This window comes from Helianthus annuus, chromosome 16, assembly GCF_002127325.2.
Source record: "Helianthus annuus cultivar XRQ/B chromosome 16, HanXRQr2.0-SUNRISE, whole genome shotgun sequence".
NCBI lineage: Eukaryota > Viridiplantae > Streptophyta > Magnoliopsida > Asterales > Asteraceae > Helianthus > Helianthus annuus.
In genome coordinates this window covers 113,810,407-113,836,250 of record NC_035448.2, presented here as the reverse complement: position 1 = coordinate 113,836,250, position 25,844 = coordinate 113,810,407, and the positions used below count along the sequence as shown (strand labels likewise).

The 25,844-nt window shown below is 37.9% G+C and overlaps 1 protein-coding gene across 17 annotated transcripts; it reads left to right on the top strand.

Annotated features, from left to right (window-relative positions):
- Positions 1–20,869: 20,869 nt before the first annotated feature.
- Positions 20,870–25,050, top strand: LOC110918190 (kinesin-like protein KIN-5C). 17 transcript variants are annotated; one of them, XR_004884121.1, is made up of 14 exons: positions 20,870–21,030; positions 21,171–21,239; positions 21,324–21,445; positions 21,560–21,626; positions 21,762–21,849; positions 22,233–22,422; positions 22,510–22,940; positions 23,060–23,113; positions 23,193–23,273; positions 23,441–23,548; positions 23,637–23,723; positions 24,118–24,195; positions 24,291–24,390; positions 24,711–25,050. XR_004884121.1 is itself a non-coding variant. In XM_035985579.1 (11 exons), the coding sequence occupies exons 5-10, from the start codon at positions 22,929–22,931 to the stop codon at positions 24,162–24,164; spliced, it is 393 nt and encodes a 130-aa protein (XP_035841472.1). In that variant the 5' UTR covers positions 20,870–21,030; positions 21,171–21,239; positions 21,324–21,445; positions 21,560–21,849; positions 22,233–22,928; the 3' UTR covers positions 24,165–24,195; positions 24,291–24,392. The 17 variants fall into 17 exon arrangements, 1 of the variants encoding a protein (XP_035841472.1); XR_004884115.1 differs by having other exon boundaries at positions 24,111–24,195; XR_004884122.1 differs by having other exon boundaries at positions 23,441–23,552; positions 24,111–24,195.
- The last annotated feature ends 794 nt before the right edge of the window (positions 25,051–25,844 follow it).

The window sequence follows — 25,844 nt, the reverse complement described above, 5'->3', positions numbered from 1 at the left end:
CCATCAAGTATCATCCAGGCAAAGCAAACGTTGTAGCTGATGCCCTTAGCCGAAAAGAATCAAAACCCAAATGTGTCCGCGCCTTGCAGCTCACTATTCACTCAAATCTTCCTGATCAGATCCGTTCAGCTCAGACAGAAGCATTGAAGGAGGAAAATCTTAAAGCTGAGTATTTGCGGGGCATGGAGAAGCGACTCGTGGAAAGATCTGACAGGATATACTATTTTATGGAACGGATATGGGTTCCTTTTGTCACACCCTGGCTTTGCGGAAGCGTGGGTTTATTTGGTGTGACTTCTTAATGCCATAGCTTAATCACAACAAAGCTATATGAAAGTAAAACCATGATGATCATCCATTGATTCAAGTTTTAAAATAAAAATACGACATCATTGTTTTAAGAGTTGACACATGCAACGGAATTACAACACATCATAATAAAAACATTGTTCATAAGACACCACATAAAACACGAAACAAACACAGTTTAAGTCTTGTGACTCGTCCAGGCAAAAGTCACAATCCCTAAACTTGGATGACATCACTTCTCCTACGCAGCATGAAGACATAGCATACCTCGCCAAATCCCTAATTCCCTGAAATACATGTAATTTGAAAAATCAACAAAAGTTGAGCGAGTTCATGTAAAAGTGAGTATGTAAAAAAAAAAACCTTTGTAACATGTTTGTATGTATGAAAAATCCCTGGTATGTAGCAAATAAGGAAAAAGAGATCACCATTGGGTTGCAAAGCCAATGATATGTGTGAAGTGCTGTAGGAAGACTCAAACCTAGCAGATTTTTACGTCGGGCTCAAAGTCACCCCAAGGTCCGTACAGTGGGCCTGGAGTTGGGCTCGCTACACCCAGATAGATCTACCGTTACTGACCCTCAGTCCTACTATGAGGATTAATGGCCTCAAGTTCCCGCCTACCCACTCACATGATCTAAGTAGTAACCCTCCTTAAGCTAACCATACCATGTATAAAAGTATCCGTAATTACTGTAACATGTATTCCACCCCCGAAGTATAAAAACTGAAAACAGTTAAGAGAAAAGGGGGACATGAACTCACAGAAGTGCGTCTCAAAATAGTCAATCCCAATCAACCTGCTGCGTGACGACCTACACGTACTAACTTCTATTAGACGGACGACCGTGCCTTGGCTTAAGGTTTAACGTTTTTGGGAAATAGTTAGACAACTATTTCGTGTTTACACTTCTTAATTATTTTATAAGTATACTCCTTCCCAAGGATGTGGGTATTAATACATGCGTGTTTTTATAATTCCGAAAATATATTTTTAAGTCTCACTTGAAGATATATTTTAATTACTTTGTCTAAAATGTTTTAATTCCCAAAATATATATATTTTCCCCAAAAATATTATATTTTATTCCATAAGTTTTCCCAAAATAATATTTCAACAAAAATATTCTAATAAGAGTATTTTTCCGAAAAATACATAAGTTACATTTTTAAAGTTCGCATTTTATTACGATACTTATATAACTTACATATTTATTTTTGTGAGCGCGTTGTTATTATTTTGGAGTTCGTAACTTCATAATATTTCAAGTAATATTATTTTTACCCTAAAAATAATATATATCTAGTTCACAAAATAATCACATAGTCACACAAGCGTTTTATTATGAAATATATAATCTAAATATATATTTATCAAGTTTTATTTACGAAAATCCACCTCCGAATACTTGGTAATTTTGTAATAAAAATCTTGGCGAAGTTTATTTGGAAAAAAACAGGTTAAAAATATATTTATAAACACTTGTCACAAAAATATATCTAAGTGTTATATTTCTAGAAAAATTTCGCCAGAGTTTCCTCTGTAACTGGAGGTGGCCACGCTTACTAGCGTATCATTTTCTTTTAAAAAATTCAACCAAGCAATCTAACAATCATCAATATACAATATTTAAACATCAAACTTGGCAAAACAAGCCTAAATCACAAACTCATGAACTTGAAAGTTTTGTAAAAATACGTAGTAAGTTTCTAGCGTATTCAGTAGGTGTCGTTATCTTTAAAAATAAAACGAGTTTCTTAAAAACTTTATTTTTAAAGAACTTGAAGTTTTAAAACTTCTAGTCACGGTTTACAATAATATTTCTTTACGAAATTTCATTGTTACACAAGTGTTTACACACTTGTTTAGTTCCTATAAATGCTTTTAGATTATGTAAGATCCGGGTTTTTAACAAGACTTCCATCTTTCACTTGGTTCTTCCGAAAAACCACTTGTAGATCTTTAGATCTACTAGTTTAGAACCTTATTTTACAAGAAAAATTACATTTACTCAAGTTCATGTTTCATGAGTGGAAGGGTTCATCATCTTTTATAATTTTAACACTAACTTACTACTAGTTCATGTTCTTGAACATGATCTAGTATGGTTAGATGATGATCCATCCCACTTCTAGTGACAAACAACATCAAGTAATCACAACTAGACAAGTTTCACAAGATTTACACAACTAGTTTCTCTTTATCCAACTTATTCATCATATGCTCAAGACTTTATGTCATGTTCTTGTGTGTTTTTGATTTTTAACCATTAGACCACTTATTAACCACTTTAAACAAGATCAATAGGATGTTTAGAGGCACTTACTACTAGCTCGAGGCTAGGGAAGAAACAAGACGTAAACGAGGTGGATAAAAGAAATCTAGAGAGGTTCTTGAGCTTCCGAGTGCACCGGGCTTGTTTGTGTGTCACCTTGCACCTTTGTATGTATGTAAAATAGCTAGATCGAGTCCTGATGGTGGGTGGATGATGGTTGGTGGTTTCGGCCGAACATAAGCAAGAGGGAAGGAGAAGTTGTTTGTTGTTGGTGCTTGAATGAGAGAAGCTTATGGACTTGTAGGTTTATTTATAAACCAATTCTCCTTATTGTCCAACATGCTTAATGTTACTAAATACCCAACATTGTACCATTTAAATAATCAAACTAAGGCAAGGGTGGGTCACCCTATGGTGACTGTCGCCCATGGGGGGGGGGGGAAGGGTTGGGTGGTGAAATGTGATAGTTAAGATCTAGTTAGTTTAGTTAGGATTTTAGTTGGGTTATTAGTGTGTAGTGTAATATAAAGGGTGTTAGGGTGTTCGGGGACCCTAACTAGCTCAGAAAGGTAAAAACAATGTCTTTGGCAATATTTTTGTGTTCCGGGTAAAGTCCGGTTGTTCGGTTGGATATTGATCCGTTAAAGTGTCAAGTAAAGCTTTAGAGTGTCTTTTATAGTGTTTTTAGTGACACAATAATTCCCAACACTTTGTAAAGTGTCTAGTATTGTTTTACCAAATTTTTGCACTTTACTAGTTATGTTAAATGCTGAATTTTTGTATAAGTGCAGAATTTTGTAATTAAAGCATGTTTTAGGCACATCCGGTCACTATAACTATCTCCTAGTGACGCAGTTTTATAATCCTCATCTCCCTACACTCCCTACTAGTGTAGTAACCTATTCCTGGCTCATACTGGCCTCAGAGACAATGTCTGTCTAGTGCTGGCAATGTCAGTATGTTTACTGGGTTATCCGCTCACTGTGCTAACTGTGCTTTTGTGCATCAAGTTTGTCACTATAGTTTTGTATGTAATAAATGGAGTGATAGTAATAAAGTATGATGCATGAATATGTATGTATCAGAAATCAGAAAGCAGTTTAACCACAATTGTAAGCAAGCACAGTAATTAAGCATTAATTAAATATTAATTAATTTGTACGGATACCTGGTTTTGTGAGGGTTGTCACATTCTCCCCCCGTTAAGAAAATTTCGTCCCGAAATTTTTAAGTTCTGCTTCTGGTTGCAGGGGTCTTAGGAAATAAATGGGGGTACTTTTCCTTCATACGATCCTCACGTTCCTAGGTGTATTCTGGACCATGTCTTGCATTCCAACGAACTTTGACGAGTTTAACACTGCTCCTGCGGGTTTTGTTTATCTTCCAATCTCTAACCTCAACGGGTTCTTCGACAAAATGGAGCGTGTTGTCAATATGAATCTCGTCTGCGGGAATGACAATAGTTTCTTGCGTTGGACTCTTCTTCAAGTTTGATACATGGAATGTATCGTGAACACCATTCAGTTCGGCAGGTAAGTCCAACTTGTATGCTACTAAACCGATTCTCTTCAGAATCTTGAATGGGCCAATATAGCACAGATTCCACTTTGCACGCTTTCCGAAGCGTGCCACACCCTTCCAGGGTGATACCTTCAACAATACCATGTCGCCTACCTCAAATTCCAGAGATTTCCTTCTTCTATCCGCATAACACTTTTGACGATCGCGAGCCGCCTTGATGCGCTCTCGGATCTGTGCAATCTTGTCCGTGGTTTCCTGGATCACTTCTGGACCAACTAACTGTCTATCACCTGCATCTGACCAACAGATCGGTGATCGACACTTACGTCCATATAGGGCTTCAAACGGTGCGGCTTGAATACTTGCGTGATAGCTATTATTGTATGAAAATTCAACCAATGGTAGGTGAGTATCCCAACTTCCATCTAAATCCATAACGCAAGCTCGCAGCATATCTTCTAAAGTCTGGATCGTCCGTTCGCTTTGTCCATCGGTTTGTGGGTGAAAAGCTGTACTCAGGTTCAACTGAGATCCGAATGCTTCTTAGAAGGACTGCCAAATCCTTGACACAAACCTTCCATCTCTATCAGAGATGATCGAGAGAGGCACTCCATGACGTGCAACGATCTCTCTCATGTATATCTCAGCCAACTTGCTCGTGTTATCTTTCTCTCTGATGGGTAAGAAGTGCGCAGATTTCGTTAACCGGTCCACTATTACCCAAATAGTGTCATGACCTTTTGGCGTTCTTGGCAACTTTGTTATGAAATCCATCAAAATCTGTTCCCATTTCCATTTGGGAATCTCAGGTTGCTGCAAAAGTCCTGAAGGCTTCTGGTACTCAGCTTTTACCTTGGCGCACGTTAAACACTTGCTAACATAAACTGCTACATCGCCTTTCATCCTAGGCCACCAATAATAATCCTTAAGCTCTTGGTACATCTTATCCGCTCCTGGATGGATAGAGTACCATGACTTGTGAGCTTCATCAAAAATAACCTTTCTCAAACCACCAAACAGAGGAATCCAAATCCGTCTCATGAAACATAAAGTTCCTTCCTCGTTTGGTACTAATTGCTTCTCCATTCCACGGAGATATTCCTCTTCAATGTTTCTTTCTTTCAGAGCCTCTTTCTGCGCGGCACGAATGCGTAGGGAAAGATCTGTCTGGATAATCATCTCTAAAGCCCTAACCCTTATGGGCTTGATCCTTTCTTTTCGACTTAGGGCATCGGCGACCACATTCGCCTTCCCTGGATGATACTTGATCTCGCAGTCGTAGTCGTTCAACAATTCGACCCAATGTCTTTGTCTCATATTCAGCTCCTTCTGGTCGAATATGTGTTGTAGACTCTTATGATCTGTGAAGATTGTACACTTCATACTGTACAAATAATGTCTCCAAATCTTCAACACAAATACCACTGCGCCTAGCTCCAAATCATGCGTGGTATAATTCTTTTCATGAACTTTCAATTGGCACGACGCGTAAGCTATAACTTTCTGGCGTTGCATCAACACGCAACCCAAACCTTGACGCGTGGCGTCACAATATACCATGAAATCATCAGTTCCCTCTGGTAAAGATAAGATCGGCGCATTGCAAAGCTTGTCCTTCAATAACTGGAATGCTTCTTCCTGTTTGATTCCCCAATCAAACTTCTTATCCTTCTGCGTGAGGGAAGTCAAGGGTTGAGCGATTTTTGAAAAAACCTCAATGAATCTTCGATAATAACCAGCCAAACCTAAGAATTGCCGAATCTCGGTTGGCGTCTTTGGAGTCTCCCAATTCTTGATTGCTTCGATCTTTGAGTAAATCAAAATATCGTCTATGAACACAATCACGAACTTGTCGAGGTACGGCTTACAAACTCTGTTCATCAAATCCATAAAAACAGCTGGCGCGTTTGTCAACCCAAACGGCATAACCAAGAACTCGTAATGTCCATATCGAGTTCTAAAAGCAGTCTTGGGAATACTTTCCTCTTGTATTCTCAGCTGATGATAACCTGATCGTAAATCGATCTTCGAGTAGTAGCTTGAACCTTGCAGCTGGTCGAATAGATCATCGATCCTTGGCAGAGGATACCTATTCTTGATCGTCAACTTGTTCAACTCCCGGTAGTCAATACACATACGAAAACTACCGTCTTTCTTTTTGACAAATAGAACTGGAGCTCCCCAAGGTGAGAAGCTTGGTCGGATGAATCCCTTGTCTAGCAACTCTTGAAGTTGCGTCGATAACTCCTGCATCTCTGAAGGCGTAAGTCTGTAGGGTGCCGTGGCTACAAGCGCGGCGCCTGGAACCAAGTCAATGTGGAATTCGACTTGCCTTTGGGGTGGCAATCCTGGCAAGTCTTCTGGAAAGACTTCAGGATACTCCTTTATGACAGGGATGTCTTCGATCTTCGGCTCAGCACCTTCTTTGTCCACGATGTGTGCCAAAAAGGCAACACATCCCTTCTGTAAGCACTTTTGGGCTTTCAAACAGCTGATGATTCTCAAAGGCGTATCACGCTTCTCCCCGTGTACTACGATCGTTTCTCCATCTTCTGTTGGGATGCGAATGATCTTTTCGTGACAAATAATCTCAGCCTTGTTACTGGACAACCAATCCATTCCTACTACCACATCAAAACTTCCCAACTCGACTGGTAGTAAATCCAAAACGAACTCACGCTCTCCCAACTCGATTACACAACCTCTGACAACTTCATTTACTTCAACTAGCTTTCCATTAGCCAGTTCAATTGAGTACGGGATATCTAATTTACTAGCAGTTAACCCAAGCATACTCTTAAATTCTAACGACACGAAGCTATAATCGGCACCAGTATCAAACAGAACAGATGCAAAGCGTTGGTTTATAGGGAACGTACGAGTGACAACGTTGGGATCCTGGCGTGCTTCCCTCGCTCCAATGTTAAACACTCTTCCGCGAGCTTGATTCAATTTTGGGCATTCCCTCTTAAAGTAACCAATATCTCCACAATTAAAGCATCCTGGCCCTTGGCCATTCCCTTCCCAGCTTGAGTGTTGTTTTGGTTGCGGTTTCCATTCCCAGCTTGGTTCGCAACGTTTCCCCGGTTTCCATTTCCGCCATTATTCCCTTGTGGACGATTGCCATTACCACCACGGTTATTGTTCCTATTACCAAAACCTCCTTGGCCACCTCGGCCAACACTAACCCAGCAAGTATCCTTCGAGTGGCCAACTTTCCCACAAGCTTCACATGTTTTTGGTCCACACCGGCCAGTATGATGGCGCTGGCATGTGTCACACTTGGGCAGCGTGCCCATATAACCTTTCCCTTTATTTTCAACACCGGTTGCAGCCTTTGCCGATGTGCTTGATACTCCTTTCTTGCCAACATTACTTGTACCATGTTTGAAGTTCGAGAATTTCCTTTTATTATCCCCAGACGACTCCACGTGAGTCTCTTTCTTCTTCGGTTCCACATTCGAAAACTTGTTCAAGCGAATGGCCTCCTCAGTAAGAGCCACACTGAGATCAATGGCTTCTGTGATTGTTGCAGGCTTGGAAGTAGTAACCATACTCATGATCTGAGGTGCTAACCCCCAGATAAAGCGCTCGATGCGTTTGAATTCCGGTGTAACCATGTATGGCACTACATAGGACAAATCGTGGAATCTCTGAACATACTCCGCAATCTTGGGACCTTCCATTTTTAGATGCCAAAACTCAGTCTCCAACTTTTGAATTTCAGCGCGTGAGCAGTACTTCCTTCGCATGAGTTCCTTTAGCTCATTCCATGTCATCGCATAAGCAGCGGCTTCACCAAGAGTTTGAACTTGCAAATTCCACCAAGATAGGGCTCCATCCAGAAATAGCCCTGAGATGTAAGTCACTTGTTGCTCGGGAGCACATTTGCTCATTCTAAGAACAGACTCAGTCTTCTCAGCCCATCTTACAAAAGCAACAGCACCTCCGGTGCCGTCGAAGTTCACGGGCTTGCAGTCGAGGAACTGCTTGTAAGTGCACCCTGCACATACGTTAGAATATACAAATGGTATTAACGGGCGTGCTATAAATATCCAAATGTATTGTAGTATGTCTCAAACGACTTAACATTACCATGGGGTGGATTGTTATTGCCGTTGTTGTTCGAATTGCTCCCGCTGGTTCCTCCTTGTGAGGCGGCATACTGCGCTATGGCGGCAGCAATGATTTCTTGGAGTTCTGCCTCGTTAGTGGGCATGCGCGGACCACGTCTTGGCGGCATCTTCTAAAAGATGGTTCACGTTGGTCAGGTCATAATAAGTAAATTATACGTATGCAACAACAATATCAAACACATAACACCTCATGATAACTCAAGCACATAACATCACATGTTATAGAATATAAACAATCAATCCAACATCACGTATAATGAGAATACTGCGATTGTGCTATCATAAATCAAGACCACAATGTAAGGTTTACAAGTTCATAAATGTATCGTACATCATTAGTGACTAAGGGCCACATCGCCCTAGTCCAAACTATCTAGTCAGTGACAACAACAACCAATATACAAAACATCAAAAGTCACAACATCCAAATGCGGTCTTCAAAAAGCTGTATAGTCTGCACAATCGCGGTCGTCTCACTAAAAGTCTACCTGCGTCGAATCAAAAGGCCTATGCTGATGGCGGAGAATGAGGAGGAAAATGAGAGAAGAATAGGCGACACATATGCAACCAGTCCTGCTCTAAAGCACGACTGATGCGCAACGAATATGCTATCTACTGCTCCGGAGTCATGAAGCGAACATCTGAGTCGGGTGAAAGTGGACGCGAAGGGTGTGATGCTGAAAATGGGGTCTGACAACTGCAAGGTGGTTGCTGAGCTCTCTCCAGCTCCTGTATGCGACGGGTCAGGAGCAACGACTGGCTCAGGGGCGACAGCAGGCTCCGGATCAACAAACTCTATATCAAAATCGGCTGGATCATCAAACAAAGGATCGATAGGGGCTACAGGATCCTCCAAGGGCTGGTCTAAGTGAATGAACTCGATATCCTGGCCAGGATCAAAACCAGGGGGAAAAACAGGATCCAGATCATCATCAACGTCGTGATCAAACTCGAAGCTATGTGCGGGTGCAGGTGCAGCTGATGACGCCATGTCAGGGTCGGCGTCGTGTGAGTGGTGCTGCACTCCCTGAGTGTGCGAAGGTGCGGACGCCACAGATTCGAAGGAGTCTGGAACAGGTAAATGAACAGGAGCCTCCTCTGCAGGAGCATCAGCAATGAGTAGGATAACATCAGCATCAATAGGGGCCTCACCCTCATGGTCAGCCTTAGGTGGGTCCTCCTCAAACAGATCGACATCGTCGTCAGAAACGACATCGAGAGGCATATCAATAACCGGATAAGCAGCAAGGGGTACAGGAGCAGGGATCACCGCGAGTGGTAAATCCCCAGCGAGATGGCCATCAGCAGGCTCGGCTACGACGTCAGGCAGCGCAAAGGGCTGAAAATCGTCATCATCGGTGCTGGTAGTATCGGAAGTGTGGACCTCCCGCTCCGACGAAACTATGTCATCTGATACTATCGCCATGGGATCTGTAGTGTCTGAAACTCCAGTGTCTGATGAAGAAGGCATGATGTATGTAACACAAACACACATATGCACAAACAATCAATCATATAATCAAATAAGCATGTTAGCCACCAATAAGCAAGCAAGCATTTCTTCATAGTCTCACTAGACTACCCTCCCAGCCTCTCAGACTGATCATCCTAGTCTCTCAGACTATCCTCCCAGCCTCTCAGACTGAACCTCCTAGTCTCTCAGACTAACTCCCTGGCCTCTAAAACCAGACCTCCCCAATCTCACAGATTGGCCCCTCAGTCTATATGACTGAACCTCCCAGCCTTTAGGGCTGAACTCCCTCAGTCTCCATGACTGAACCTCCTCAGTCTCAAAGATTGGCCCCTCAGTCTATATGACTGAACCTCCCAGCCTTTAGGGCTGAACTCCCTCAGTCTCTAAGACTGAACTGCCCCAGTCGTGACAACTGAATCATAATTTTTGAAAAATGTGCTCATACTTTTTGTTTGTAAAAAAAATATTTTGTATCCTGGATCTGGACGTAATGTATGCAATGTAAAAATGTTTTCGTGAGGGCCCTAGTGATCATAGTCTAGACTCGAGAAAGAATCCTAGTTCGCTATGATCAAAGCTCTGATACCAAGCTGTCACACCCTGGCTTTGCGGAAGCGTGGGTTTATTTGGTGTGACTTCTTAATACCATAGCTTAATCACAACAAAGCTATATGAAAGTAAAACCATGATGATCATCCATTGATTCAAGTTTTAAAATAAAAATACGACATCATTGTTTTAAGAGTTGACACATGCAACGGAATTACAACACATCATAATAAAAACATTGTTCATAAGACACCACATAAAACACGAAACAAACACAGTTTAAGTCTTGTGACTCGTCCAGGCAAAAGTCACAATCCCTAAACTTGGATGACATCACTTCTCCTACGCAGCATGAAGACATAGCATACCTCGCCAAATCCCTAATTCCCTGAAATACATGTAATTTGAAAAATCAACAAAAGTTGAGCGAGTTCATGTAAAAGTGAGTATGTAAAAAAAAAACCTTTGTAACATGTTTGTATGTATGAAAAATCCCTGGTATGTAGCAAATAAGGAAAAAGAGATCACCATTGGGTTGCAAAGCCAATGATATGTGTGAAGTGCTGTAGGAAGACTCAAACCTAGCAGATTTTTACGTCGGGCTCAAAGTCACCCCAAGGTCCGTACAGTGGGCCTGGAGTTGGGCTCGCTACACCCAGATAGATCTACCGTTACTGACCCTCAGTCCTACTATGAGGATTAATGGCCTCAAGTTCCCGCCTACCCACTCACATGATCTAAGTAGTAACCCTCCTTAAGCTAACCATACCATGTATAAAAGTATCCGTAATTACTGTAACATGTATTCCACCCCCGAAGTATAAAAACTGAAAACAGTTAAGAGAAAAGGGGGACATGAACTCACAGAAGTGCGTCTCAAAATAGTCAATCCCAATCAACCTGCTGCGTGACGACCTACACGTACTAACTTCTATTAGACGGACGACCGTGCCTTGGCTTAAGGTTTAACGTTTTTGGGAAATAGTTAGACAACTATTTCGTGTTTACACTTCTTAATTATTTTATAAGTATACTCCTTCCCAAGGATGTGGGTATTAATACATGCGTGTTTTTATAATTCCGAAAATATATTTTTAAGTCTCACTTGAAGATATATTTTAATTACTTTGTCTAAAATGTTTTAATTCCCAAAATATATATATTTTCCCCAAAAATATTATATTTTATTCCATAAGTTTTCCCAAAATAATATTTCAACAAAAATATTCTAATAAGAGTATTTTTCCGAAAAATACATAAGTTACATTTTTAAAGTTCGCGTTTTATTACGATACTTATATAACTTACATATTTATTTTTGTGAGCGCGTTGTTATTATTTTGGAGTTCGTAACTTCATAATATTTCAAGTAATATTATTTTTACCCTAAAAATAATATATATCTAGTTCACAAAATAATCACATAGTCACACAAGCGTTTTATTATGAAATATATAATCTAAATATATATTTATCAAGTTTTATTTACGAAAATCCACCTCCGAATACTTGGTAATTTTGTAATAAAAATCTTGGCGAAGTTTATTTGGAAAAAAACAGGTTAAAAATATATTTATAAACACTTGTCACAAAAATATATCTAAGTGTTATATTTCTAGAAAAATTTCGCCAGAGTTTCCTCTGTAACTGGAGGTGGCCACGCTTACTAGCGTATCATTTTCTTTTCAAAAATTCAACCAAGCAATCTAACAATCATCAACATACAATATTTAAACATCAAACTTGGCAAAACAAGCCTAAATCACAAACTCATGAACTTGAAAGTTGTGTAAAAATACGTAGTAAGTTTCTAGCGTATTTAGTAGGTGTCGTTATCTTTAAAAATAAAACGAGTTTCTTAAAAACTTTATTTTTAAAGAACTTGAAGTTTTACAACTTTTAGTCATGGTTTACAAAAATATTTCTTTACGAAATTTCATTGTTACACAAGTGTTTACACACTTGTTTAGTTACTATAAATGCCTTTAGATTATGTAAGATCCGGGTTTTTAACAAGATTTGCATCTTTCACTTGGTTCTTCCGAAAAACCACTTGTAGATCTTTAGATCTACTAGTTTAGAACCTTATTTTACAAGAAAAATTATATTTACTCAAGTTCATGTTTCATGAGTGTAGGACCGAATTTGACAGTCGTTTGAGACAATCGGAGCTAGCAACTACCGAAAATGCAGCGGAAATACAAAATCGGCATGAATCAAAGCAAGAAAGGAGTAGAAATAGAAGTAATACACTTTAACACCGTTTTCTCATTCAAATTTCACAAAATACAAGGTCAGCAGGTTGGCTACACTTTTGACATCAACGTGCAGAATGAGAAAACACTTTGGGTATTTATAGGGGAACTAGTTTCGCTTATAGGGGAACTAATTACATTTACTCAAGTTCATGTTTCATGAGTGGAAGGGTTCATCATCTTTTATAATTTCAACACTAACTTACTACTAGTTCATGTTCTTGAACATGATCTAGTATGGTTAGATGATGATCCATCCCACTTCTAGTGACAAACAACATCAAGTAATCACAACTAGATAAGTTTCACAAGATTTACACAACTAGTTTCTCTTTATCCAACTTATTCATCATATGCTCAAGACTTTATGTCATGTTCTTGTGTGTTTTTGATTTTTAACCATTAGACCACTTATTAACCACTTTAAACAAGATCAAGAGGATGTTTAGAGGCACTTACTACTAGCTCGAGGCTAGGGAAGAAACAAGACGTAAACGAGGTGGATAAAAGAAATCTAGAGAGGTTCTTGAGCTTCCAAGTGCACCGGGCTTGTTTGTGTGTCACCTTGCACCTTTGTATGTATGTAAAATAGCTAGATCGAGACTTGATGGTGGGTGGATGATGGTTGGTGGTTTCGGTCGAACATAAGCAAGAGGGAAGGAGAAGTTGTTTGTTGTTGGTGCTTGAATGAGAGAAGCTTATGGACTTGTAGGTTTATTTATAAACCAATTCTCCTTATTTTCCAACATGCTTAATGTTACTAAATACCCAACATTGTACCATTTAAATAATCAAAATAAGGTAAGGGTGGGTCACTCTATGGTGACCGGCGCCCATGGGGAGGGGGGTAAGGGTTGGGTGGTGAAATGTGATAGTTAAGATCTAGTTAGTTTAGTTCGGATTTTAGTTGGGTTATTAGTGTGTAGTGTAATATAAAGGGTGTTAGGGTGTTCGGGGACCCTAACTAGCTCAGAAAGGTAAAAACAATGTCTTTGGCAATATTTTTGTGTTCCGGGTAAAGTCCGGTTGTGCGGTTGGATATTGATCCGTTAAAATGTCAAGTAAAGCTTTAGAGTGTCTTTTATAGTGTTTTTAGTGACACAATAAATCCCCAACACTTTGGAAAGTGTCTAGTATTGTTTCACCAAATTTTTGCACTTTACTAGTTATGTTAAATGCTGAATTTTTGTATAAGTGCAGAATTTTGTAATTAAAGCATGTTTTAGGCACATCCGGTCACTATAACTATCTCCTAGTGACGCAGTTTTATAATCCTCATCTCCATACACTCCCTACTAGTGTAGTAACCTATTCCCGGCTCATACTGGCCTCAGAGACAATGTCTGTCTAGTGCTGGCAATGTCAGCATGTTTACTGGGTTATCCGCTCACTGTGTTAACTGTGCTTTTGTGCATCAAGTTTGTCACTATAGTTTTGTATGTAATAAATGGAGTGACAGTAATAAAGTATGATGCATGAATATGTATGTATCAGAAATCAGAAAGCAGTTTAACCACAATTGTAAGCAAGCACAGTAATTAAGCATTAATTAAATATTAATTAATTTGTACGGATACCTGGTTTTGTGAGGGTTGTCACACCTTTGTTTGGAAATCTTAGGGAGCTTGTGATTGGCGAAGCACAGAAGTCTCGATACTCTGTTCATCCGGGTTCGGATAAGATGTATCAGGACCTCAAGGTCTTGTATTGGTGGCCGAAGATGAAAGCTAACATCGCAACGTATGTGAGTAAATGTTTGACTTACGTGAAAGTCAAGGTAGAGTATCAGAAACCCTCAGGCCTGCTTCAACAACCAGAAATACCCATGTGGAAATGGGAGCAGATTGCTATGGATTTCGTCACTAGTTTTCCAAGAACTCAGAACGGAAACAATACCATCTGGGTGATCGTTGACCGCCTCACGAAATCTGCACATTTCCTAGCAATCAAGGAAACAGATAAGTTCTCGCAACTTGCTACTGTTTATCTGAAGGAAGTGGTTTCTAGGCACGGGGTGCCAACCTCTATTATCTCTGATCGTGATCCGCGTTTCATATCTGATTTGTGGCAATCTATGCATAAATCATTCGGTTCACGTCTCGACATGAGCACTGCCTATCAACCACAGACGAATGATCAAAGCGAAAGAACCATCCAAACACTTGAAGACATGCTGCGAGCATGTGTCATCGATTTTGGTAAGGGCTGGGAGAAACACTTGTCGCTGATCGAGTTCTCCTACAACAAAGTTACTACACTAGCATCCAGGCAGCTCCGTTTGAAGCGTTGTCCGGTTGGAAATGTCGTTCTCCTCTTTGTTGGGCTGAGGTGGGCGACAGCCAGGTCACAGGTCCGGAACTTGTTCTTGAAACATTTGAAAAAATTGTCCGGATCAGAAATCGTATGGCAGCGGCGCGCGACCGCCGGAAAAACTATGCTGACAAGCGTAGGAAACCCTTGGAGTTCGCCGTAGGCGATTGTGTTATGTTGAAAGTCTCACCCTGGAAGGGTGTGGTGCGCTTTGGGAAGCGCGACAAGTTTAATCCACGCTATGTTGGGCCATTTAAAGTCCTGGAACATATTGGTAAAGTGGCGTACAAGCTCGAGTTACCTGCTAAGCTGGGTAACGTTCATGATGTTTTCCATGTTTCGCAATTAAAGAAGTGTTTGTCCGATGAAACACTTGTAGTATCGTTTCAAGAGCTGAAAATTGACGACAAGTTGCAGTTTGTCGAAGAACTAATCGAAATTATGGACCGGGAGGTCAAGGTTCGTAAGCATAGTCGGATTCCAATCGTGAGAGTTCGTTGGAACTCAAGACGTGGACCGGAGTTCACACGGGAACGCGAGGATCAGATGAAGCTCATGTACCCGCACTTATTCCCAACTGACCAATCTAAACCTGGGGTAACTGGTGAATTTCGAGGCGAAATTCCCTTTCAAGTTGGGGATGATGTGGCACCTGCGGAAAATCCACAGTCATCCTGATCTAACATCTTCTCATTTTGGATTACTTGTCAAATTTCGGGACGAAATTTCTTTCAAGTTGGGGATGATGTGACAACCCGAGATTCCAAGGTCTTTCCTATACACATCACTGACTTTACTATTTGATTTACATGGCGTCGTGTGTAGTTTATCTGAATGATTTATGTGTTATGTGTAATGATTGGTTGATAAATGTGTAGTGTTAAATATAAATTATTTAAGGTTTATTAATATAGTTCTTCGCCACAAGATTCCTTCAATGAAGAATAGGGTTTTTCGCCAACCACACTTCGACGAAGAATGGGTCCTTCATCGAATAAGGTCTTTCGCCGAATAAGGGCCTCGACCCAACCTATTCCGTGGCCCAAACTGTTATGTTTTGTGATTGTTTAACTCTTGAAACCGTCAGACGTAAACTAAAAACCCTAAAACTCTCCCTTGTTCCTTCCCTCCTGTGCGGCGATAATTGTTTAAGCTCGAAGCTTTCCACCTTGGTTTATCTAAAGACCCGATATCACGGTTAGTAAGTCACTGTTTGATCGATTTGTGTTCTTTTGTGATGTTTAGTTAGGAGTTAAGATGATACGGAAACTGAGATTGTAAATCGGATTAACGCCATTAATGTGAATTCTTGTTGTGATGAGTTTGTTTGAATGAGTAAAATCTTGTGTATATAATGTCATATTGATGATCAGGAGCTTGGATGTTAATCACGCCATTAGGGTTGGTACGATGAATGTGTTGATGATCCTTATGTATTTCAATGATTAGGGTTTGATTAGAATTGCATGATTTAAGGAAACTGTTATGTTTTGTGTAGTCAATGATTGATCAGTAGTTAGGGTTTGTAGAACTTGTAAAGAAACTGAAGTTTGATCCGTTAACCTTGCTGAAAATGTGTTAGCAATTATTATGTGATCTTGACGAATCACTGTGATACTTCGTCACCCCAGTCACGACGAAAGATGGGTACTTCGTCGCATGTGACCTCGGCGAAGGATAGGTATTTCGTCACCTGTGATTTCAACGAAGAATATATACTTCGTCGCCAGGGTTCTTCGTCGTGCCTTGGGCTGGACAGAACAGTAAACAGTGTTGTAATGTTTATGGTTGGTATACACTTGTGTTTACAAAAGCTACTTGTTGCATGAGATAAATTTGGACTAAGAATAAGAAACCTGACTTGTGTAGTTAAAACACCCATCTGTTATAGGTTGTTATGTGATAATCACATGAGATGTGAACATGTATAGAACTGGGTATTTGATATATGATATACGGTGATCTTGTGATAGATGCAAACTGTGTACGAATACGTGACTTACTGTGTGCAAATACGTGACTTGTTTGATTATGTAACTAATGTTGATTGGTAACCACGGTAGGGTTTGGGTTGACCAACTTGGACGGGTTATTTAACATACCAAGCAAATCAAAGGTGAGTTCATTCCCCTTGAGCATGCGTCCTGGTGGGTGGGACAATCATTGGGTATCCCTGAGAGGGATAGGTTTTTGGGTAAATCAATTGGGTATTCCTGAGAGGAATACGTCTTGTGGGTAAAATCGGGAATGTTGGATAATATACTCATCCTATCACCTTTAAGTCCCATCTTGTTTGTTACTTGAGAGGTAACGGAGTATTAGTTGGTAGCACTATCTAGGTTTGGCACCCTCACCCCGTACCTGAGAGGACGGGTGTGAACTAATGACTCAGTCATGCCCAATGCTTTGATAGGAACATTGGGGAAAGGGCAAAATAAATCTGGAGCCGTCTTGTATTTGAGTTATTATCAACATTGTAATCAATGAACTGAACTAAACACTTGGTAACTAACGTTTTCGTAAAACTATGAACTCACCAGCGTTGTCTGATACACTTGTTGCATGCTCGCAGGTCGTTCGATGCTTTGGATAAGGAACTTGCTATCTGGATGGCTGGAGTGGTCATGGGTCGCACTGCTTGGATATGCGTGCCTTATTTTACTGAATTCTTATACACTTGGTTTTGGAATATTTAAACAATGAATCACTATTTGCTTCCGCTGAAACTATTTGACTTGGATTATGTTTTATGAATGCTTTAAACTTAATGAATGAGAATTTTGTTAAATATCTTGTGGTTAGTTCAATGTAATTGGTGGCTAGATCCTGATACGTCACACGCCTAGCGGGGTTACCGCATGTGGTATTTTGGTGGTGTGACAAATTTGATGTTTATTTTAAGCCAATATCAATTGTTCTTGCTAGTGTTTTTCAAACTTCAAAACCTCAAGTCAAGTCTACCATTACAAATTTTCAACATTTTGACCCTCTTTTATCGGTTTCTATAGCATTTTCTCAATCGGGCGTTTTCTATTGTTTATATATATATATATATATATATATATAGGGTTGAGTTCATTTCAGAACTCTAAATAACTACAGAACTTTCAGAACTCCTAAAAAACAATTAATTTATATATAAGTTTTTGTATTTAGGATCTTTTTATCATCTATTATATGTATTTCCTTGATTACATACATGTTAAAAGTAGTTTACATATGTTTAATTGCCAAAATTATATATATGTGTCATAACTAATTACATATATGTAAAAAACTAGTATAAAAATTATACTTTACATATGTGTAATTATAAAATTACATATAAAAATGATAAAATTACTCTTAACATGTATGTAATCGTAAAAATACACATAATAAATGATAAAATTATCCTAAACATAAAAATATATAAATAAAAAGATTATTTATTACGAGTTCTATAAATATTTATGGTTCTGAAATGATACTGGCCCTATATATATATATATATATATATATATATATATATATATATATATATATATATATATATATATATATATAGGACAAAGATCCGTTAGGAACCACCCCTTATTGCGAGAACCGCGAGAACCAGTGTGAACACAAACAGTAATTCCTAAAAAAATCTAAAAAACACCCAAAAATTTTTTTTATTTTTTTACTATTTTTTTTGAAAAAATCGCTATATTTTGTTAATAAAAAAAATAAAAAAAAATTCAAAAAAAAAAAAAAAAATTTCGCGTAACAGTTATCCATGCACATGTGCATATGTGTCGTTTCTTTGTCAAATTCCGTAATTCATTACAAATAATAGTCAATTGCACTTTCATTTACACTACTACGTGTAATACACTATCTTTTACATTACTAATGTTTAGAAATGCACATGTGCATCTATATGTATCAACAGGAAATAAGGTGTTTTGGTACACTGCTTTCTCTTTCATCTATCATTCCATCCATAATACACAAGCATGCACATGTGCATTTCTGTCATTTCTTTGACAAATTCCGTAATTCATTACATATATTAGACAATTGCACTTTCATTTACACTACCATATGTAATACACTACTTTTTACATTACCAATATTAGAAATGCACATGTGCATTATATGTATCAACATGAAATAAGGTGTTTTGGTACACCACTTTGAATACACTTTCCCTTTCATCTATCATACCATCCATAATACACTACCATTACCTCCTACCATCCATAATACAATACCATTACCTCCTACCATCCATAATACAATACCATTAACAATATTTTCACTTTATTACATGTATGTAAACACCGTTTATACCATCCAATCAACATATTACATAAAAAATTGACAACTATAACCAAACCATCAACCACTAGATATAACTAACAAAAAAACATGCATATGGGTCTACTTCTCCATTCAAAATCACAAACTTTTTGTATCAAAACACGTTATATCATGGTTATACCTAATTATGCACATGTGCATTTTGAATATTGGTAATGTAAAAAGTAGTGTATTACTAATGGTATTGTAAATTAAAGTGCAATTGTCTATTCCTGATAATGTATTACCGAATTTGTTGAAGTAATGATACATATGCACATGTGCATGGATAACTGTTACTCGAAAAAAAAAGTTTTTTTTTTTTTATGGAACGAAATATAGCGATTTTTTGTTAAAAAATATTAAAAAAAATAAAAAAAAATTTTTGAGTGCTTTTTTTATTTTTTTTAGATTTTATTTTGTGTTCACATTGGTTCTCACGGTTCTCGCAATAAGGGTGGTTCTCGCATGAACCTTACCCTATATATATATATATATATATATATATATATAGGGTAGGAGTTAGCTACAAAGTCTACTTTTTTTAAAAAACGTAGAAAGTGTTCTAAGAGTGACATGTGACATCTAGGGTTTTTGTACTAAAGGGCATAAATGTAATTTAATAATTAATTTTATTTTTGGAAGATATATCTATTAAATAATCAATGCTATTTTTATGGAAACTATATATCTATTAACTATTTGGGTAGTTATATCCTTCATATCCACAATCGATTCATCCGAAGTTCGAAAAGTAAAACACTTAATTATTTCTTGACATTGTGTTTTATCAGTTTCTTGTTCTTCACACTGTGTTATATCAGTTTTCATAATAAAACATAAAATCCACCATCCGAAGTTCGAGACGTAAAACAAATTAACTATTTCTTAACGTTGTGTTTTATCAGTTTATTATGGTTTCTTCGTATTGTGTTATATATTTTTCACAATTAAACACACACTCTCATATATTTCATAACATTAAACACTTTCATTATTTCTTAACATTGTGTTTTATTAGTTTTTGGTTTCTTCACATTGTGTTTTATCAGTTTTCACAATTAAACACACCCCTCACACATAAAACACACCAATGTCTGAAATACACAATATATAAAACACACCAGGGGCTGATTTCACGACGAACAACTTGAACGAAGAAATGAATCATGAATCTTGTTTATTAGTATAGACGAGAGAGAGAGAGAGAGAGAGAGAGAGATACAGAGAGAGAGAGAAGGAGAAGTTTCCAAGATTTAAGGAGTGATTTTATGGAATGACACTTAGTTGTTTTTTTTTTTAAATACACCAAATGACTTTTTTGCTCTCAATCAATTGAATCAATCCTTATTTAAAACATAAATATTATTAAAATGCCACCAAGATGATCTCAAACATTAAAAACACTCATCAAATGGTCCAAAACACTTCCTACACTTTGTAGGAAATACACACTTTGTAGAGTAACCCCATCCATATATATATATATATATATATATATATATATATATATATATATATATACTACTTTATAAAGCATATAGGAAGGATAGAATGGTCTTTTGCCACTTTACAACTCTTTAAAGCCCATTGTACAAACCTGTTAAGCACAAGTGTTGAAAACTTGTTTTCAACACCTGATGATACCACGCGGATCTTAGCGGATCAACTTGACCCGGTTTTTGTTTGATGGATCCAATATATTCGTATTATCACAGTTCTCAACCACAATTTCATCCGCCGCTCCACAATTCTTTCACTCTCTAAACCCTAGATCCTCCACCGCATAACTGAAGCACCTCCACCGCACCTCCACCTTTCATCCATGGAACCTGTCTTTGCCATCACCGTCTTCTCCCCTTTCATCCATGGAACCGGTACCGTTTTTTACCCTATTTTGTACGTTTTTTTTAAATCTTTGTAAGATCTGTGATAATACTTTTAGATCTGTGATAATACTTTTAGATCTGTGAATCTGTGATAATACTATTAGATCTGTTGTTGAAACTTTTACCAGACAGCGATGTTGTTGAAACTTTTAGATCTGCAGTCCCCAAACCCTAAAACGGTGAAACTTTTAGATCTGGTATGTTTATTACATAAGGTTAGATTTTTTGTTGATTGTTGTTATTTCCTTTGAAGATTTGATGATTAAACATGTGTTCACCAGATCTCTATTCGTCGCTCTTCTTCTTTTGGGTGTAACGAAGCTTCCATAAGAAGAACCTATGGAGAAATCTGATGAAATTCTGGTGCAAGTTTAAAAGCCGCTGCCACTTAGTTTCTATTCAAGTATTAAAGTCAAATCTGAACTTTTTGAGATGCTCATTAACTTGTTCAGGGTCTTTTTCTTTTTAATGTTTATACTTTGACCTAATTTTTATTCGTTGGATGTATTTTTGTTAGTTTTACTCTGATTGTGCTCCAGATCTGACTTGGATCAAACTGTTGATTAGTGGTTTGAGACTAAAAGGTACGTACTTTGTCAAGTCATTAAGGTTTTGGTGAGTAAAGACCTGGATCTGGATTTTCTTGTCAAGAATCGTTTATGAATTTTGTTTCTTTTCTTTCCTTCTTTTATCATTCAAATAATCTTTGTTGTTTGGAGGCTTGCAATGAATTATGAAGTTAAGAAACAAATGGTTGATGGACAAAGAAATCAATCAAGGTCAACTGAAAAAGCTTGCCCTGAAGAGGTAATATGACATTCTTTGGGGCTGTTTCAGTCATTAATCAAATTGGTAAAATAAAAAATGTGTACAGTTGTTACACCTCAAATGAGTTGAAGTAGGCTAATCAGTTGAAAAGCTAATTAAAGTGTATTGAATATTTGCAACAGTACGTGGTTTGACTAGATGTTTGTATTATTCTGGTTAGGTTTTGTTTTCCGTGTCAACACGGTCAACGAATATGCATCTTTTGATCTGAAATCATTATTTTTGCGACTTTTAACTGTGTATATGTGTATGTAAATCTTGCTACAAGTTGCTAAATTGGAACATTGGATGCATGAGTAATTCCGCTAAGTGCACGTGTACCTTCAGTTTGTGATGTTTATAGTTTTTGTCACTTGTTTCAGATCTCACTCTGTAATGAAGAGCCCACGACTAAGCCAATGGTAGTTGATGACAAGAAAGCTCCTGACAAGGAGACTGACATTAAGAATAACAAAGAAGAGATCCCAGAGGAGAAGGGACCAAAAAGGCGTAGAAACGAATGCCGCGGACGAAGAAAGCAACAGCAAGACAAAAACATCAGTAGAGTGACTGGTTGCTGTCATTGTGTTTAATATCATCCGGTTCCCTTAGAGTTATAATTTGCAGAATTCAGGACTAAAATTGTATTTTTTTATGCAGATGGAGTCATTCTTGCTATAACCTATGTTGTCAAAGACGCAAGGCGCAGGCGAAAATGAGTTTGGTTGAACTCATGCGTGCCCGCACCTGCGGACACGAATGCAGCTCCGAAAAACCCGGGCCCGCGTGAGGCAGTTTCTGCTTATGCACTGCGCCTCAGGCCGTTTTTCCAAAAAAAAAACCGATTTTTACGCTATAGGTGCGCCTAGGCGCGCTTTTGACAACATAAGCTGTAACTAATGTACTTTAGATCGTCCATGCAGTTGTAACTAATGTACTTCTGATCATTGTGTACTTGGTGTTTGCGAGATTGAATGAAGAGATTGCACCTAGAGAAAAGGATGGGAATAGTTTTTCTGAGTGGGATCAGGATAGTTGGGTTTCAGCTTACTACGCGTCAGTGATTCTTACAAGAGGAAATGGAACAAAAGGTATCGAATGTTTACTATGCACTATATATTGCATTTGAGCATTTACATAATAACCTTTGCTGTAATTTTTTGAGTTTAACATCACATGCACCTAATTTTACGGTACATGCTTTTTTTAGTCAATGGCAGATCAAATTGAGAAAATGGGAATCAAGATAGAAAACCAACAAAAGGTTTGTTAAGTTTTCGTTGGTAGTTAGTGCAGTTCACTTGTTATTGCAATTTTTTCTTACTTTTTTTGTCACATGCCAGCAATTTGAGGAATTGCAAACTCAATTTAACGCCAAAGTAGAAGAGTGCTCTGATTTGAGCTGCAAACTTGAATTTACAGAGGTAAATTATGACTCGTGATTGACTGCTCTTTTTTTTCCTAACAATATCTCTGATAAATAACACCTGATCCTCTTTTGTATTTTTTCTCTTACATAGACCACATTGAACCAAACCAATAAGGTGATAAATAACACCTGATCCTCTTTTGTATTTTTTCTCTTACGTAGACCACATTGAACCAAACCAATAAGGTGTTGGCTGATACCGAGGAAACGCTGAAGAAGTGTCAGTATGCTCTCATGGAGCGAGATTTCATCATACAAGAACAGAAAAAAGTAGGTATATCTGAATATTTTTGGTGTCAAACTGTCAATCTACTTTCATTTTTTGTATCTTTTACATATGGCTGAACATTGTATACAGAAAATGCATTGGCTCATCAAGCATGTGTTCTTCGGGCTGACTTAGAAAAGTCTCTTCAGGACAATGCATCATTGTTTCCGAAAATTGGTATGCATTCTCTCTTGTGAAAATAGTATTTTAACCCCGTGCGTTGTGGTGACAGTTTGATTATTAGTGTCTGAGAGTCTGGTCCATCCAACCTTTAATATGGTTTTTAAAGATTTGGACTATTATTGAAGATAGTTAAAGGAACAGATAAAATAAAGCTCCTATTTTGTTTTATTCAACGATTTAGACTTTTGTTGGATTCCAACAACGAGAATTAATTTTTTTATATAAAATGATTTAGAAAGTTTATGTATTAAATTCTCTTGGAGCGACTTTTGACCTTTTTAGTCAGTCCAAACTGTCACGTTTATTCCGAGCTATATTTGGTAGTTTTGGTCAAATCTAAAGTTTAACCATGTCTGATGTTTGTTTTTTTTACAAATGGAGGCGACAGTGGTGACTACCGGAAGTGGAGATGACCTCTGGTCACCGGACAAGTGATGATTGACGATGGTAGCAGCTTGGTTATCAGGTAATCGGTCATGTTGATTATTTAGGCGTCATTTTACATATAAATCAGTCAAAACAATTGATATATGAAATAACATTTGTTTGTGAACTTGACAGGATAAGTATGAGATTATGGCACTGGATAGAGGTGATGAACTGCCGCAGGTGATAATGGCGCTAACGCGAGACGGGCAACTCTACCCGAGCCTCGCTAAAGGTATCGTTTCGTTTATTAGGGGTGTTATTCGGTTTTAAACCGATTTTACCAAAAACTGTTTAAAACCGAAGCAAATTACATATTCGGTTTTGTGGTTTGGTTTTCGGTTTCAAAAGTCTGAAACCGTTATAAACCCGAACAGAATTACACGTTTGGTTTTTTGGTTTAGTTTTAGAAGTCTAAACTAAACTTGTTTTAAAATCTAAACAGTCAAAATAAAAGTTTGACCAATTTTTTAGTTGGTAAACAAGAAACCAATATCTTGTTGGTTTTGAACTAATATTTGAACAAGTCCCAACTGATAGATGTTACGTGCACAGGTTGAAAAGAGGTGAACAGCTGGGTTGAAAAGAGGGAACAGTGGTCAGAAGGGTGAAAAGAGGGAACAGTGGTCAGAAGCATGCTCTATACAACATCTACTTTTGTTTTGTCAACTGTAAAGCTGGGTTGAAAAGTAAATGTCAAAAGTACAACATCTACTGTTGAAAAGCATGCTCTGTGCCCCCATTTTTTTATTTGTTTTGTGCCCCTAAAACCGATGAGTCGGCCCTTTTTGACTCATGGTGCTGTTTCATTTTTGAAAGCTCTTTAATAATGATTTTGTTTTCCCATTTTCCAACAGTTACATCTCTTGTTTTCTAATTAGCCATTTTTTTAGTTTCCAACCGTTGCATCCATTGTTTTCTTATTAGACAAAACATCTATTGAAGGTATAATATTTACTCTTGTTACAACTGAAAGGCTTTCTCCCAGCAGAGATTGTATAGTAGTTTACTATAAAAGAATGAGCTTATTTAGAATTGTATGATATGTTGATAGTCATAGACATCTGCTATTAGATATTAAAAGTAAAAATAGAGTGAATGTAGGGGCTGGGTGAGTGTTGGTGGTGGAATAAGCCACCAATAATGGAACTGTGGTGGTGTTTGGTGGTTCAGGTCTTACCGTGCGACAATGGTCAACTCAGTCACGTTGAGATGATTTGTAAGCTGAACCAAATAGATTTTTGGTATTGGATGGGAAGTTGTTGTTTTGGCTGGACATCCTTTCCAACTGTTCAAATTGTTTTGCTGCTATAATAATGGAGTAGAAATGTGTTTCATAATAATGGAAAGTTAAAAGTTTTAGAGTCAAGAGTTATAATAGACTATGTTTTCATGATTGTTAAGACTCTGTTGTGATCATTGATTTAGGTATGCTATATGGTTTTGTTGTGATCAAAAGTTATATGTTTCCACCATCGGAGAATGAAACAATGGAAATGGGGTTCTATATTTTTTAAATTTATTGTAAGGTAATCGATATATGTATTTTATTTGAATTTTGATAGTTTGCTATAATGTTTACAACTATGGATGAGCATGTTACCGGGTCAGTACCGAAAATATTGGTATTGAAAAATAGGTAAAGCGGGTACCGGTACCAAAATACTGGTACCATACCGAACCCATACC